Below are 15,579 nucleotides of genomic sequence, written 5' to 3' on the forward strand. Positions count from 1 at the left end.
ATACACCTACCTACATTCTTGTTCTGACCCTTAGTGGCTCTTACACTCTATTTGAAGTTCCTTCCTTTCATCATCTCCTTTCTCCTGTATCCTCTGCTTCCTACATGATCTAGCTCAGGTATCCACATCCTTCTGCCATGAGAGATCTTTAACCCATTCGTTCAGCACAGTTATCAACCATCTACTGTAGGTCATGCATTGTGCTTGGCCAGAGAAAACAAGTACACCACGTGTTCTGTGCTCTTGAGGTATCTGCGGGGCAGAGCGGGGAGTGAAGATAAAGGCAAAATGGAATACACACCACGGTGGAGGCTGATGTCTCCACAATCATGCAAGAAGAGCATGGGGAATGATTCTGCTTGTATCACAGCCTGAGCTGCCTTTCCTAGCAAGCACAGGGTGAGAGGAGTGGGCATGTCAGGAGGAGGACACCGCACATGAAAGACAGAAAGGCAAGAACAGTCCTGGGTACTCCAGGTGCATAGACAGTGAAATGTGAATGAAGGAGTTAGATCCTGGGGGCTTTGGGGAGGGCTATTAGGACAAAGAAATGGCAAAATCCCAAGATCCATCATATCTACAAGTTCTGTTAGATATTTCCCTCTGTCAGCCAAAGGGAGCCATAGAAGAAGTAGTACCAGTGCATGTTCAGTCCGTCAATTGTGTCTGACTCTTTGTGGCCCTACGGACTGTATCCCATCAGGCTCCTCTCTCCATGGGATTCTCCAGGCAGGAATACTGGAGTGGGTTTCCATGTGCCCCTCCAGGGGAATCTTCCCAACCCAGGGATCCCAACCCAGGGGATCAAACCCACATCTCCCTGTGTTTTTACCCACTGAGCCACCTGGGAAGCCCATGGAAGAATTAAGACCAGTGGTAAATGCAATAGGATGAGGCTGACATGTAAAAAATAGTCCTCTGGCAAGAGACTTTGGGGGGAAACAGTGTAAAATGGTCTGTGAAAGAGAGAGATGAAGACAGCCTAGTGGAGAACAGTGCCAGCAGGAACTGAAATGAAGATTCAGATGGGAGGCAGGTGGATTCAGGAGGTAAAGCAACATTGACTGAGTGATGTGGGCTTAGGAAGAGCTGAGGGATCTGACATGACATGCAGATTGCAGACCTGGATAAGTGGTAGCCAATTCTCTGAGATAAAGAACATAGAAGGAGTGGCACATTGTAGGCAAGTGGGACTGTGCAGGGTAGGGGAATGGAGGGGATGGTGAATGTTGTTTCCCTAGATACATTCACCCTTAAACTACATGCCGATAACATAAATTATTTGTTTCCATCACTGGCATGGATTTATATACAACCTTATTTTGTGATGAATGCTGGCCATGGTATATATTAACTTTTCAGCAACCTTGCAAGCTACCTGAAATCAGAAACATTCATTTAAACTGCGTAAGATGCTACCATTCACTGAGCACCATACTTTGGGCCTTGAAAGTTCTCATCAAATATTCATGAAATAAATATATATTGCATTTGGATTTCCTGGTTTTGTTCATCTCCTACCACATTACTATCAGCATGATTCTATGTTTTCTTTTTCTCTTGTCCATCATTCTGATGCTCTTTTGTATCTAAAATGTTCACTTTCTTAGCATTCATAGCATTTACCCCTTTATTTTGGGCTTCCCAGGTGGCACCAGTGGCAAAGAACCCGCTTGCTAATGCAGGAGACGTAAGAGATGTGAGTTCCCTCCTTGGGTCCGGAAGATCCCCTGGAGGAGGGCATGGCAACCCACTCTAGTATTCTTGCCTGTAGCATTCCATGGACAGAGGAGCCTGGTGGGCTACAGTCCATGGGGTTGCAAAGAGTCAGAGGCGATTGAAATGACTTAGCACGCACACACCCCATTATTTTAAATCCCTACAATATTTTAGACCAACATTGAAAACAATATCCAGTTTCATTTTCCCCTTTAGAAGTTCCTTATGTATTCTCTAGAGTTCCTCTCCTCCCTCTTCTCTCACTTGTGGTCTTTTTAAATCCTCTCCCACTCATTTTCCTTTCCTTTGTCAGGCTTCTCAACCTACCTCTTCCCCTCTTCCATCAGAGCCTTTATCGCTTTAAGGTTTACAGTTCTTTACAAGTGCTGTATTTTTCCCATCTGTTTAGTTTTTCTAGATGGAGCATCTAAGTCTCTCCTTAAGTATTATTTCTTTTACTTATCATAATTTCTATTATAACTTTGAGATTCACGATGCATCAGAGGCATAGACTGTGGAGGAAACAGAAGCAGCCCACGACAGCCACAGACACAGAGGCGGCCCTCCCAGCCGTGTTTCTTCCGTCGCTGACCGGGGCTGGTACAGCGTGTTAAGGCTCTGTTCAGCTGACTCTCTTCCTCTCATCAACTTTCTTTTGGCATAAAATGTTTTCCCGAGAAATCCTGAAGTATCTGACAGAAACCTGAAGTCTGGTCTTGGATTTACAACCAATCAACTAGGGAATGCTGCTCAACATCTCTGGGACCGTCTTCCTGAAAAAAAGCGGGGTCCATAGTGAACACATAAACCAGATGGACTGACTTACCAGTAAGAGATGCACTCTACAAACAGAAAATATTATTGTTCAATTTTCTTCTCTTACAACTCGTCAGACAAACCTGGCCCTCTTTTTATCATGTTGTTCCATCACAAGAAATACAAAGAAGAGCCAAGAACTAGAAAAATAAGCAAAGAAATAGCACAGAGTTCTGAGAAGAATAACATTAACAAGCTGCTAAAAATAGTTGTAAAAGAATAATGTTGCACGGGGAATATCACTGGAACTAAGGCATGTAGCCTAGGCCAATTTTAACAAGCTTTTATCTGGAAATATTTAAGTTAGTTCCTCTCCAAAGGGAGAAAAATTCAGTTACAATGATTAATTTTACTCATTTACATAAACATCAATTACATTACAGGCTTCTTTCACTGACCACTAACTACTATTTGGGAGCTTCCCAGGTGGCTCAGTGGTAAAGAAGCTGCCTACCAATGCAGGAAACACAAGAAATGGGTTTGATCCCTGGGTCAGGAAGATTCCCTGGAGGAAAAAATGGCAACCCATTCCAATATTTTTGCCTACAAAATCCCACGGATAGAGGAGCCTGGAGGGCTACAGTCCAGGGGCTTGCAAAGAGCCAGAACAACGGGGCAGCTGAGCGCATGGCACACGGCTACTAATTGGGGAAGGACTGGGACTGCCTTTACACTTATGTGGTGATTAAAAAGACTATTTCTGATGTTTCAGTGGAAAGCTATTGCTTTTGAAGAAGATAAACTTCCTTCAGTAAAGTGACATTTATACCAATGTATCAGGAGTATCTTATTCCCCTTGGAAGACATAGGACACAGGTATTGAGCTGAGGTTGAGATCATGGCTCTGGAGTCAGACAGACGTTGGCTGGACATCTGTATAGCCACGTATTGGTAAGCTATTGACTTGTTTCTATCTCTAATTCTAATCTTCAAAATCTGACCAATTATAATACCTAATTCATAAGGACACAATTTAAACTTCTGTCTGACTGAGCCCCATCATAGGGGTGATGCATAATTTTTTTTGCTATAAAATATTATTTCCATGAAAACATGGAAACACACAGTTGCAAAATCTCTTCCATCTAAAAATTTTAAGATGCCAACTTAATGCCATGACTCATGGTAAACATCCAGTGTCATGGGAAGGGGAATCACATCCTGACAAGTTGATTGCACCAGCTTGTAGAGCTGGGACTCTGGGACACTCAGCAGATGACATACATGAGACCCTTACTCCAGTTCTCCTAGGTCCATCCCCAGGGTTTAGAATTACTGCACTTGTCTACCTTCAAGAAGTTGAGTTGCCTTGGGTCAATTAAGGAAATGGCCAATATACGCCTCTTCTCTAAAGCATTATGGTGAGGAGTTATGCCTGAGTTGTTGATAAATGAGTATCAAGCCACAAATTTTGTGACTATTTAAAATAGAAGGCACATCTTCAAAAATACAAAATATAGAAAAGGGTAAAACAAAACCACTGTTAAAGCATGAATTATGAGTTCTGACAGAACCTGAGTTCAAATCCCATTTCAACACCATCCCTGTGGCCTTTGCTGGGTCACATGTCTTTGAACATCAATTTCTGCAAATGTAAAATGAGAATTCTAGGACATTTATGATTGTCTTCTTGGTTTGTAATGAAGGTTAAATAAGATAACTTGGATAAACCAGTAGGTAGAATGCCTGGAACAGAAGCAAGCTCTGTAAAGCAAAGCCCTTCCCCTCCTTTTTGAACATTACATGGTAAAGCCACTTACGGGTTCTCATCTTTGAAGCTACATTTTTGAATTAAGGTTAAATTAAGCTAAGGGTTAAGGCTGGTCTACAGAAACAACTCAAAATTCAGCAGGGAAATGAAAAAAAAAATCAGTCAATAACTTATTGTTTACTAGTTCCACCATCGTGCAGATTTATTGTGTTTTTATAAAGCAAAATTGACTTTTTGTTTGCTTGTACTCTTTAGTTGTTCTGTTATTATACGTTTAGAAGTATAAGCTTCACAGTTTGGTAGCCTGAAAGTTACAATACAATGATTTCAATCCACATCAAATTAGCCTCTACTTAAATTTTATACCTTCTAAAGTCCTAAGTTCTCTGAAAGAAAGTTCTGCTTTCATTGTAAGCAACAGTTAAAATGGGTTTAATTAGCAGTTGATTGAATGGTTAAATATGCATTTGAAATAGCAAAAAAATGAAATTATGTTATTGTACTTGGAAAAATCCTCCCAATAATGTTAGCTGAGTTTTAACAAATGAGTTGATTAGAAGGAAAGGAAAGAGGGACAGAGTTCATCAAATGCAACTTGATGCCAGTTTTCCCAATAAACCTAATGTACTCTTGACATAGCACTTTGGAAAAAAAAAAAAATCAATGACTACATTGCTTAGCAAGAGTATACTTTTTCTGGTTAATGAATCATGCACAGAGAACATTGCTTTTTATTTATTTACTTGTCTTTCCCTTGCAAAGAGTTTATATTCATTTTCTCTGAAAATTATGTTAAGATAAGCAAAGTATCAAGCATGTATATGTCAAAGGAGCAGCACAGATGATATGCAGTCATGGACAAAGTTTGTCTTGACTGGTTTAACTTACTTTCTCAGTCATAAGTAAGGACTTTATGCTGAGAGTAACTAGAAATATTAAAATATAGCAGGGGTCCAGGTAATGAATCAGGAAATACTCATGGTAAGGGTCAACCAGGTCTGGCGGACATGTAGGACCAGGGGAGTTGGAAAAAGAAGGCCATCATGAACATGAAATGGAGTAATGAGTCTTTGAAGGGGGTGGAGGAGGAGGCATTCAGATGAAAGACTTGTGTCTGTGCTTCACATTTGTCATCTAGTGACTGCCAGAGACACAGAGGAGTCCTCAGAGCTAGCTGGGATAGGAGGGGCAGGGGGAAGAGGGGAGGATGAATCACATGGAATTTGAAAACAAAACCCACCAAACCAAGGCCAGTGGAGGCTGCCTGCTGTTTTCACTAGAAATTCTTTAAGAATCTGGGGGTTCAGAACAATGTCTGATAAAAAGTGGGGGAGGGGAGTTCTTCCCTCCCACCTCAGGGTGCGGTGAGACCTCAGTGCTGAGAGAGACCCAGCCTGAGAGGCTGTAACCCCTCATTCTTTCTTCCACACCCCGCCCCCGACCAGGTGACACCTTGAAGGCAGCCAAGGCTAGGCCCCCACCAGCTTTGCTGGTAAAGAAACTTGGCAGAGCTAAAAAGGACTTTTCATTATCTCATCTCACTTTCCTTCACTGTGAGTGAAAAAGGCTTAGAAGGAAAGCTGATAAACCTAATCAGCTTATTAAAAAGCAGAGACACCAGTTTGCCAACAAAGGTCTGTATAGTCAAAGCTATGGTTTTCCCAGTAGTCATGTACACATGTGGGAGTTGGACCATAAAGAAGGCTGAGCACTGAAGAATTGATGCCTTTGAACTGTGGTGCTGGAGAAGACTCTAGAGTCCCCTGGACTGCAAGGAGATCAAACCAGTTAATCCTAAAGGAAATCAACCCTGAATATTCACTGGGAAGGATTGATGCTGAAGCTGAAGCTCCAATCCTTTGGCCACCTGAGGCAAAGAGCCCACTCACTAGAAAAGACCCTGATGCTGGGAAAGAGTGAGGGCAGGAGGAGAAGGAGGGGACATAGGATGAGATGGTTGGATGGCATCACTGACTCAATGGATGTGAATCTGAGTAAACTCTAGAAGATAGTGAAGGACAGAGAAGCCTGGAATACTGCAATCCATGTGGTTGCAAAGAGTCTGACACAACTTAGTGACTGAACAACAATTTTCCTTCAGACCAGTGGCAGACTGCTGAGCTAGGCTGGAGTATTACAATTACTGTGATTCTATTTTTACCCAGACTCATATAACCTTGGTTAATGCTTGTTAGAGAAGAACATCAAGGAGGTTTTCTTCTACTCAGAGAAAAGGCATCATGGGGTGGTGGGAACTGCACCATTGTAGGGTTAACAGATTTGGGGAGATTCTCACTAACCCACTTACTGTGTGCCAGCCACAGCTCCAAGTAAGTTCTTGATGAGTGCTTATTCACTTAATCCTTAAAACAAGTGCAATACAATCCCACATTTACATAGGCGAAAATAGAAGCCCAGAAATGTCAATTAATTTGTCCAGGTCACACCGCTTCTAAGTGGAAACCTGAGACCTAAAGCAGGGAGCCTGGCTCTGGTGACGTTTTCTTGCCACCAAGAGAACCTTGTCACACCTGGCACAAATAAGGCACTCACTAAATGTTTGCAGATACAAATCATTTTAATAAGGTAATAAAAATGCATTGCGTTTATATTTCTACACTTAATAGATTGACCATACTTAAAGGAAACAGAAAAATCCCTACAAGAACACCAAAGGAAATAAAATCTCAAATGATCAGAACACGTAAAATAATGTGTAAGATTTTCTGATTAAACAAGGAAAATTACTTCTTGCTTTCAGTGTCTTCTTCTCTCATGTTCCTGTGTTGTTCATTTGCTAAGTGGTATCCAACTCTTTGTGACCCCAAGGGCTGCAGCACTTCCAGGGGGTTCCATGGCTTACACCAAAATGTGGAACTGCCAAGTAAATTAATCTGCGCTAGATCACCTTTCCTGGAGAATCCCATGGACGGAGGAGCCTGGTGGGCTACAGTCCATAGGGTTGCAGAGTTGGACACGACTAAAGAGGCTAAGCACATAGCACAGATCATCCCTAGGAATTCCAATTGTCCTTTGAGCTCTTTCACCCAGTGTCACATTGCTGCCTAATCTCAGGGCAAGGGACTGTGTTAACCTGGGATGCTCCCTGGAGAGTGATAACTAGACCAACAGGATCTCAAGGGTCATGATTCTTTTGTTCTTCTCTTCATCTGGCTGCCAAGCAGAGAACAATTCTGATTGAATATACTATTTAATTATTCTAGTTAGTCACACTGAGAATCAACAGCATTAATCATTAAGAGGGAGAAAAATGGACAAAATACAATGTATAACCATCCTGATTTCAAGCCCAAGGTGTCACCACTCTTTCAGCTCCGAGACAGATAATTACATAGCAACAATAAAGGACAATTAGATACCTCAGAAAACCCACCAGCCTGCTCTCCGGGTTCACCTACCTTTGAGCGGAGGATGAGTGGCAGTGGTAATAAAATCAGCAGAGTGAAAACTACGAGGAGAAACCGGCGATAAACTAAAATGTAACTGAAGAATTTCATTGTCTTGCACAGGTGCCTTCAATAGTGTTCTCCTCAAATAAAGGGCAGGCATTAAATAACCAACCTGGATTAATATTTCTCTAGCTCATCATCTTCATTTACTGCCCCAGAGTCACCAACATGAGTTAAAATTAAATCTCAATTTTTATTGTTTTACTGTCACAATTCACATGGAGAGATAAGCCCTAGAGTGTGAGAAATCAAAGCATTTTCTGCTAGGGTTTTAGAAAGGCAAAACTGTCCTTATTTAGTTTGTGTATTGTAACTGGACTAGAAACTGTCTAGGTCTAGGAGGCAAAACCATGAGGTGGGCTGAGTCTGCCCACAAGGAGGTCCCTCCCCACCTTCTGATGTCCCCTGATTTTGAGGCTCCACCCTTGGGTGGCACCTTGAGCAAGTCTTCACTGGGTGCCTCCAGTATCCTTTCCAACGAAGCACATTTTCAGTTTGTGAATTGAAATAGCCACCCCAGGAGTAGGAATTTCAGTGTGAAAGGCAAGTTTTGGGTACAGATGGGTTTTCCTGGGCCTGCTCAGATAAGATACTGAAAGTCCACTGCCTTTGTGGAGTTTGGCTCCGAGGAGAGCTCCTGACTTCTCTCATTCAGAACTTCTCTGTTTTCATTCAAAAGATAAATACCGATGCCTCTGATAGCTAGTAGTATTTTTCTCCCCAATATCACACCTGTGTGCACATACCATGTGGAAGCTTCAGTCATGCCTGACTCTTTGTGACCCTATGGACCCTATCCCACCAGGCTCCTCTCTCCATGGGATTCTCCAGGCAAGAATACTGGAGTGGATTGTCATGTTCTTCTCCCAGGGATGTTCCCAATCCAGGGATCGAAGCTGTGTCTCCTGTGTTTCCTGCATTGGCAGGCAAGTTCTTTACCACTAGCATCACCTGGGAAGCCCCAATACCACACCCAGGTACACAATAATTTGTTCACTGTTTACATGCACAGTTCTGTGTATTTCTTGGACTCTATGGCCTCTTTGGATAGGAAACCAAGTTATCATAAAGTCTTACAGCCCTCACCTGTAAGACTTTTCCAGGATTGAGTTGATACTATTGTGCTGATACTGGCTGGATTGACTAGATAATTATCAGGGAATTTGTACAGAGATGAGTCATTAGGGTCATCCAAGGAGAGTGTGTGTGTGTGTGTGTGTGTGTAGATGGGAACTGTTCTGACAGCAGTATCAAGGACATGTTTTGAAACACCTCAGGGCTAGGGAGTCATTGATTAGTTTCTCATTGTCTGGTAAATTAATCGTCCAATGAACCTCAAACTAAACAACTAGCCCTGAATATAAACAAAACACATTTCCTTCTATGTGTATTGTATGCTCAGTTGCTCAGTTATGTCTGACTGTCTGTGACCCCATGGACTGTAGCTCACCAGGCTCCTCTGTGCATGGGATTCTCCAGGCAAGAATACTAGAGTGGGGTGCCGTTTCTTACTTCAGGGTATCTTCCTCACCCAGGGATCAAACCCACATCTCCTGCGTCTCTTGCATTGGCAGGTGGATTCTTTACCACTGCACCATCCTATATTCAATTTCTCTTGTGACAAATAACTTTACTTTTATGCAGTTTATGATTAACATGTAGAACTTATTTCTAATTCCCCACTAATGTAACTCTGCTTTTTTCCCCCCATCAAGAAAGAGAATTCTTTCAACAAAACTCACCTCACTGTACTGCTAATGTAGATGGGAAAACACCTTTTCCCTCTACAAGTCTAAATTTCTAAAGATATATCATCTATAGTGATTCAGGAAAATCAGAATAGTAAACAGAAAAAAAAGTCTGCAAACCAGAAAGGCACATTACATCTTGAGTTTCTCAGGTGAAAAAAAAGGAGGGTAATTATAGATAATAGTAATAAATAGTGAGCAGTGGTGAAGAAGCAGTCATCATAGTGTTAAAAAACACATGAAAGGAATGAGTTACTTCAAACACCTTTGATACTTTTTTTCCCTATATCATACTCTGTGCAGTTCATTGCATGCTTTTTTAATATATATGTTTTGGAGAAATCATTTCGGTTCTCAGATTTCCTTTGGCCACCTGGTGAGACCATTTGAGCCTGACTTTCTCATCTTAGAAGATTTTGCTCTGTGAGATGATACCAAAAAGGAAAAGGCATTTGTGTGATATTTAATGGAAATGAAGACGTGTGCTTGCAGGGAATGGTAGTCCTCCTGCTAGAAGGAGGCTACAGGAAAAACACTTGACGTTTCATCAGGGCCTACATTCTATGGGCCATTTTCTCTATTCTGGCTCCCATTTCTCACCAGACCAGTTTTTGCAGGATCTCCCCTCTGATGGCCTGAGGATCTAGCCAGCTTCATCTTCTGTGGCTGCTCCTTATTACAGAATGGTTCTATCTTTTCTTTACATCCTTTTCTCTCCACTGTCATTAAGTTTAAAGATTTGACCAAACAATTCACACTAACCACGAATGACTAGTATGCCTGGATACCTCTGTGAGCGCCAGCAAGGAGTGAAGCTCGAATGGGAGACTTTGGGCCCTTTAGAAACATACCTTAAGGTGTATTTCACAACACATCACATTGCTAAACAGTTACACAGTTGTCAGATTTCACCTCTTATTTGCACAGAAAAACATAAATCTCTCTTGAAAATGAAAGTGAAGTGAAAGTGTTCGTCTCTCAGTCGTGTTCAGTTCTTTGTGACCTGGTGGACTGTTGCCTGTCAGGCTCCTCTGTCCATGGGATTCTCTAGGCAAGAATACTGGAGTGGATTGCCATTCCCTTCTCTAGGGGATCTTCCCAACCCAGGGATGGAACCTGGGTCTTCTGCATTGCAGGCAGATTCTTTGCCATCTGAGCCTCCAGGGAAGCCCTTTATCACAGTTGTGGTGTTTTCTCTATCTGCCCTAAAACAAATCATATCATTGTGTAACCATGGATTAATCTGCTTAAAACATCTTTATAAATAGAAAATATTACAAATATCATTCATTCATTCACTGCCAGCTACTTTGTGTCAGATTTACCATCTCATTCAGTCTTCAAAATCTAATACAAGGTATAGGAACTGTATGTGCTTTTATAATTATTTCTCTTCAACAGATTTGGAAACTAAAATTCCAAAGAGGCCAAATTTAATGTCCTTGGTAGTAAGTGGTGACAATGATTTAAATTCAGTTATTTCTGGCACCTAAGATGTGTTTTTTTTTGGCAGGGTACTATGCCATTTACCTGCCATAATGACTATTAATTTGACACTAAATCCATCAAATCTAGTGTTTGTCTATAGGTACATGGTTCAGTTGGCTTAGCAATTGTAGCTCTAGGGCTTCCTTTCTTAATGCCCATCAAGCCTTATAATTGGACATAACACATGAAAATCAGGCTTCCCTGGTGGCTCAGATGGTAAAGAATCCGCTTGCAATGCAGGAGAACTGGCTTCGATCCCTGGGTCAGGAAGATCCTCTGGAGTAGGGAATGGCTACCCACTCCAGTAGTCTGCCTGGAGAATTCCATGGACAGAGGAGCCTTGCAGGCTACAGTCCAATGGGTCACAAAGAGTTAGACATGACAAAGTGATTAAGCATATATATGAAAATCAGGTTCAGGCATAAAGAGAAAGAAAGATTCCTTCTGTATATATTCTGGTTATGTTCATGAAGACGTTAGATACCTGAGTAGTATAGATAATTGATGTGAGGGGCGTGGAAACCAGCTTTTACGTGCCAACTTTCATACTTCTCTCAGGCTTGTTTTCTGGTTGCCCCTTTACTAGGCCACATTTACTCTCAAATTTGTGCTCTTCTTCAGGCCTTTTCCTCTTCTAAGAAAATACTTTCCTCTCTGTCTTTAAATCCCACCATCCTTGAAATTTGACCTAGTATACTCATCTCAAATCTGCTGCTTTCTATAAATCCATCCTGACAACTTCTGAGTCTTCGTGGACTCACCTGGGAAGTTCCTCCGGCCAACTGTATTCAAATAACCTAGAGTGCTTGACAAGAGTGCAGAGTCCCTGCCCTATTGGGTCATGTTTTGCTGGCTCCCTGCATACTAAAATTTGAGAATCATTAACATAGTATCTGTAAGATGCATTTTAGCCTGTGAGTAGAAACTCTGACATTAATTACTATTTCAATAATGCATATCAATCTCAAATCCTCAATAAACTTGCTAACTCTGTGAATAAACGGGGATATTAATTTACTTCCCTTGTGTCCCTAGCAAAGTGACAAGCAAAGGGACTTTTGCTTGACTCAGTGAAAAATTTCTCTATATTGGCCTATAAATACAGATAAATAGGAACCAATTAACCTCATTGCTTACCTAGTATGGATTACAGGAGCAGTTCTTCAGTTAAGTATTTAGATTTTCAAAGAAAAATACACACGGTGTGTTCAACAGGGGAATATTTCCCCATTGCAAATGTACCCATAAATACTTAGATAAAAAGTGTGTATGCTTAGTGTATGCTTTGACTAAGGAAAAAGAATCAACATGCTTTAATTGTTGGTGAAAGAAGTCAGGCATATTTGTATATAAAAAGATTGCATTTCCTTCAATTATGAGTGCCTGTTTTCATTCTTAGAATTTGTTGAGTTCAAAGTGCATGCCAGTTTTACTTGATTGCTCTTTCTTAGACTATCGAGGCAGGTATGCAAGTATTTTCTCTTCACAGTCATTTGCTTCTATGCCTTGACTAGTTCCTCTTTCGGAAACTCACTTATCATGCATCCCATTTATATATTCTAGTTATTATCATAAATTCTATCATTTCCAGACACTGCACTGTAAAGTGTCTACTCCCTGAGTTCCGTATGTGAGCTGTGCCCTAAAACCTTTTTAGATACTGTGAAAACTAAGATAATTTTTCCCTTCCTAATTGGCATCCAGTAGTCATTTACTTTGGCATTTTTTTGCATTTTTTATTTGTTCATGTTTACTTTTCTGTTCTTTAAGGCGATGAATTGTCTTGATGGAAGTGAAATTTCCAGGTCCACATCAATTAACTGTATCAGTTTTGCTTTTCATTTTCTAAAGTAAAGGATAAAGGCATTACCCAGGGTAGGGTAATCTACCCTAGAGACTCCAGGTTCATGAACCACTCCCTGGACTCCTAAAATGGTATCATTCATTATTAACCACAACCTCAATAATCATTCCTCTAATACCATGAAGTAAATGACTGACTGAACAGATGAAGATTGAACTGTGTCCTATGAGGTGGTGACCTGAACTCCCATGAACTGAGAAGCAAAGCAAATTCCACAAGAGGAGGATCTATTTTTGGCAAGAACAGCAGCTTCTTGAACACTTTAGTCCTCCTGCTTAGACAGAACCAGTCACACCCTCCACTGGGGTGGATGGGATGTTTTTTCCTCTTGACCAAGCTTGACTATATCTTTATCTTGAGTCCTCTGGGGGATGAGAGGGGAAAATTCAGGGATGGAGGGAGGAGGCGGGGGATGCTGGGAAGAGGGGAAGAGAAAAGACATACCAGAATACTTAGCCCATTGTTAGAAAAGAAAACTGAATCAAGCTACTCAAAAATGTCTAGAACTCTGAGTCCTCCTGTTCCCTGCTTGTCCCTCACCACCCTGCCTCGTTACATTATGTAATAATCACATAGGAGACAGTGTGGGACTTCTTATAAGAACTTCCAGGGAATTCAGAGGTGAACCAGGACTCCCAGTTGTAGCCTTTCTTGTCAGTCCCTGAGTGGAAGGCAGATCAGAGTTTGAGGTGCTCTGAGAGGATTACTATAACTCTAGGGCTCCAAAAAATGGAAGCTGAGGATACACAGATATACATCACATAGAACCACGCTATGACCCTGGCTGATCCAAGTGTTCGACCCTTTTGTGAAGTCATAACGATTTCATAGGGTTCAAGTAGGCAATCAGAAACTGCTTTTGGGTAAAGCCAGAGAGACCAATTTAAAGCAACTAGAAAGGTCAAATTTTCCCCCTAGGAATCTCAGTGCTGCTATGAATTCACCATTTTGTTGCTCATAGACAAATGGGTCCATTTTTCTCCCTTGGGAAAAACATTGGTATTTCTCCCTTCATTTTTGCCACCAAATATATTGTCCATTTGAGCTTGATACATCTCCTGGCCTTGATGACAATGAAAAGATAAAGTTTCTAACAGTAATTTCATTTTAAGTCTAGTGAGTGGCATTGACACAATCCAGCTTACTGTCAAGCTGACCCATCTTCTTTGGAAATTAATTTTTACCTAAGTGTGGAATATTTCACAATATGTCATTAACATAAAGACAGAAAGTCAGCCAGGGTGCCCTTCTGCATTAATTTTCTGTTGGCATAGCTACAGCAGTCACTGCTCTTCACCACTTGACTTCTCTGTTACTGTTTGAGTTTGGTGGCTTTTGGTCCAAATAGTTGCTTATAGAGGAAACCCATTGCTTAGGAGAAGGAAGTATGTGCCCTGTGACTACTTACAGCCTTATGAAGAAACATACCAATGTTTATTCTGATAAGTTATTTCAGTTCAGTTCAGTCACTCAGTCGTGTCTGACTCTTTGCGACCCCATGGACTGCAGTACGCTAGGCCTCCCTGTCCATCACCAACTCCTGGAGTTTACTCAAACTCATGTCCATTGAGCCGATGATGCCATCCAACCATCTCATCCTCTGTCAACCCCTTCTCTTCCTGCCTTCAATCTTTCAGGCATCAGGATCTTTTCCAATCAGTCAGTTCTTTGCCTCAGGTAGCCAAAGGATTGGAGTTTCAGCTTCAACATCAGTCCTTCCAATGAATATTCAGGACTGATCTCCTTTAGGATGGACTGGTTGGATCTCCTTGCAGTACAAGGGACTCTCAAGAGTCTTCTCCAACACCACAGTTCAAAAGCATCAATTCTTTGGTGCTCAGCTTTCTTTATAGTCCAACTCTCACATCCATACATGACTACTGGAAAAACCATAGCCTTGACTAGACAGACATTTGCTGGTAAAGTAACATCTCTGTTTTTTAATATGCTGTCTAGGTTGGTCATAACTTTCCTTCCAAGGAGTAAGCGTCTTTCAATTTTATGGCTGCAGTCATCATCTGCAGTGATTTTTCAGTAATATACCCATTTGAATGCACAGTTCCAAAGAATAAGAAAGCCTTCCTCAGTGATCAGTGCAAAGAAATAGAAGATAAGTTATTTAGGCTTTCATTTTTGTCCATTTTTCAAAGACTCATAGAGGAACATTTTCAGAACAACATTCTCTTCTTCATTTGTAGGATTGTAGAGTTAAACCACATTAGAAGACAAACCATGAAGGTTCAGCTTAATTTACACTTTTGACCTGGATAAACATGATATAAAATAATAGGGGTTGAATTTTAGGAGGTTTTAAAAGAAATGGGGCTGATAAAATGGACTCTTGTAGTGAGTACATTGATGTGAATGAGAGACTGTGTTTTCTTCACAAGGGACCTGCTATCCAATGGGGAAGGCAGTGTGTACATAGCCACGAACTCCTGGTGGCTTCGTAGAGCATAAGACAAGTGCTGTGGGAGGCCCATTAATGCTGAGTGCTCTGTTGTCTTTCATAATAATCTCCAGTTTCATAGTCCCTAAAATAACTAATTATAACATTTCACAGCAAGAGTCTTGATCAAATGTGTTTTCCTCTACTTTTAGAGAACTGTAGCATCTCTGGTTGGGAAAATTCTTCTAGTTCCACAGGAAATATTAGTGCCCAAAAAACCCACAACCATTCTTTCCCAGCCCATTCTTGAATGCCTCTAATGATGGATGATTCACCCCTCATTCCATATTTAAATAGTCCCACTCTTCTCCTTA

General features: G+C 41.2%; 1 protein-coding gene across 2 annotated transcripts in view; it reads right to left on the reverse strand.

The window, feature by feature from the left end:
* The window catches only part of SLC13A1 (solute carrier family 13 member 1), a 107,622-nt gene extending 99,832 nt beyond the window's left edge, over positions 1-7,790 (reverse strand). The window contains exon 1 of one of the 2 annotated variants that reach the window (XM_043463603.1): positions 7,666-7,790. In XM_043463603.1, coding sequence (XP_043319538.1) covers positions 7,666-7,764 — 99 coding nt within the window. In that variant the 5' untranslated portion in view covers positions 7,765-7,790. The remainder of the gene's footprint in view (positions 1-7,665) is intronic. The other variant, XM_043463602.1, reaches the window with a different exon arrangement.
* Positions 7,791-15,579: the final 7,789 nt, after the last annotated feature.

The sequence above is a fragment of the Cervus canadensis genome, chromosome 3 (genome assembly GCF_019320065.1).
Source record: "Cervus canadensis isolate Bull #8, Minnesota chromosome 3, ASM1932006v1, whole genome shotgun sequence".
Taxonomy (NCBI): Eukaryota; Metazoa; Chordata; class Mammalia; order Artiodactyla; family Cervidae; genus Cervus; species Cervus canadensis.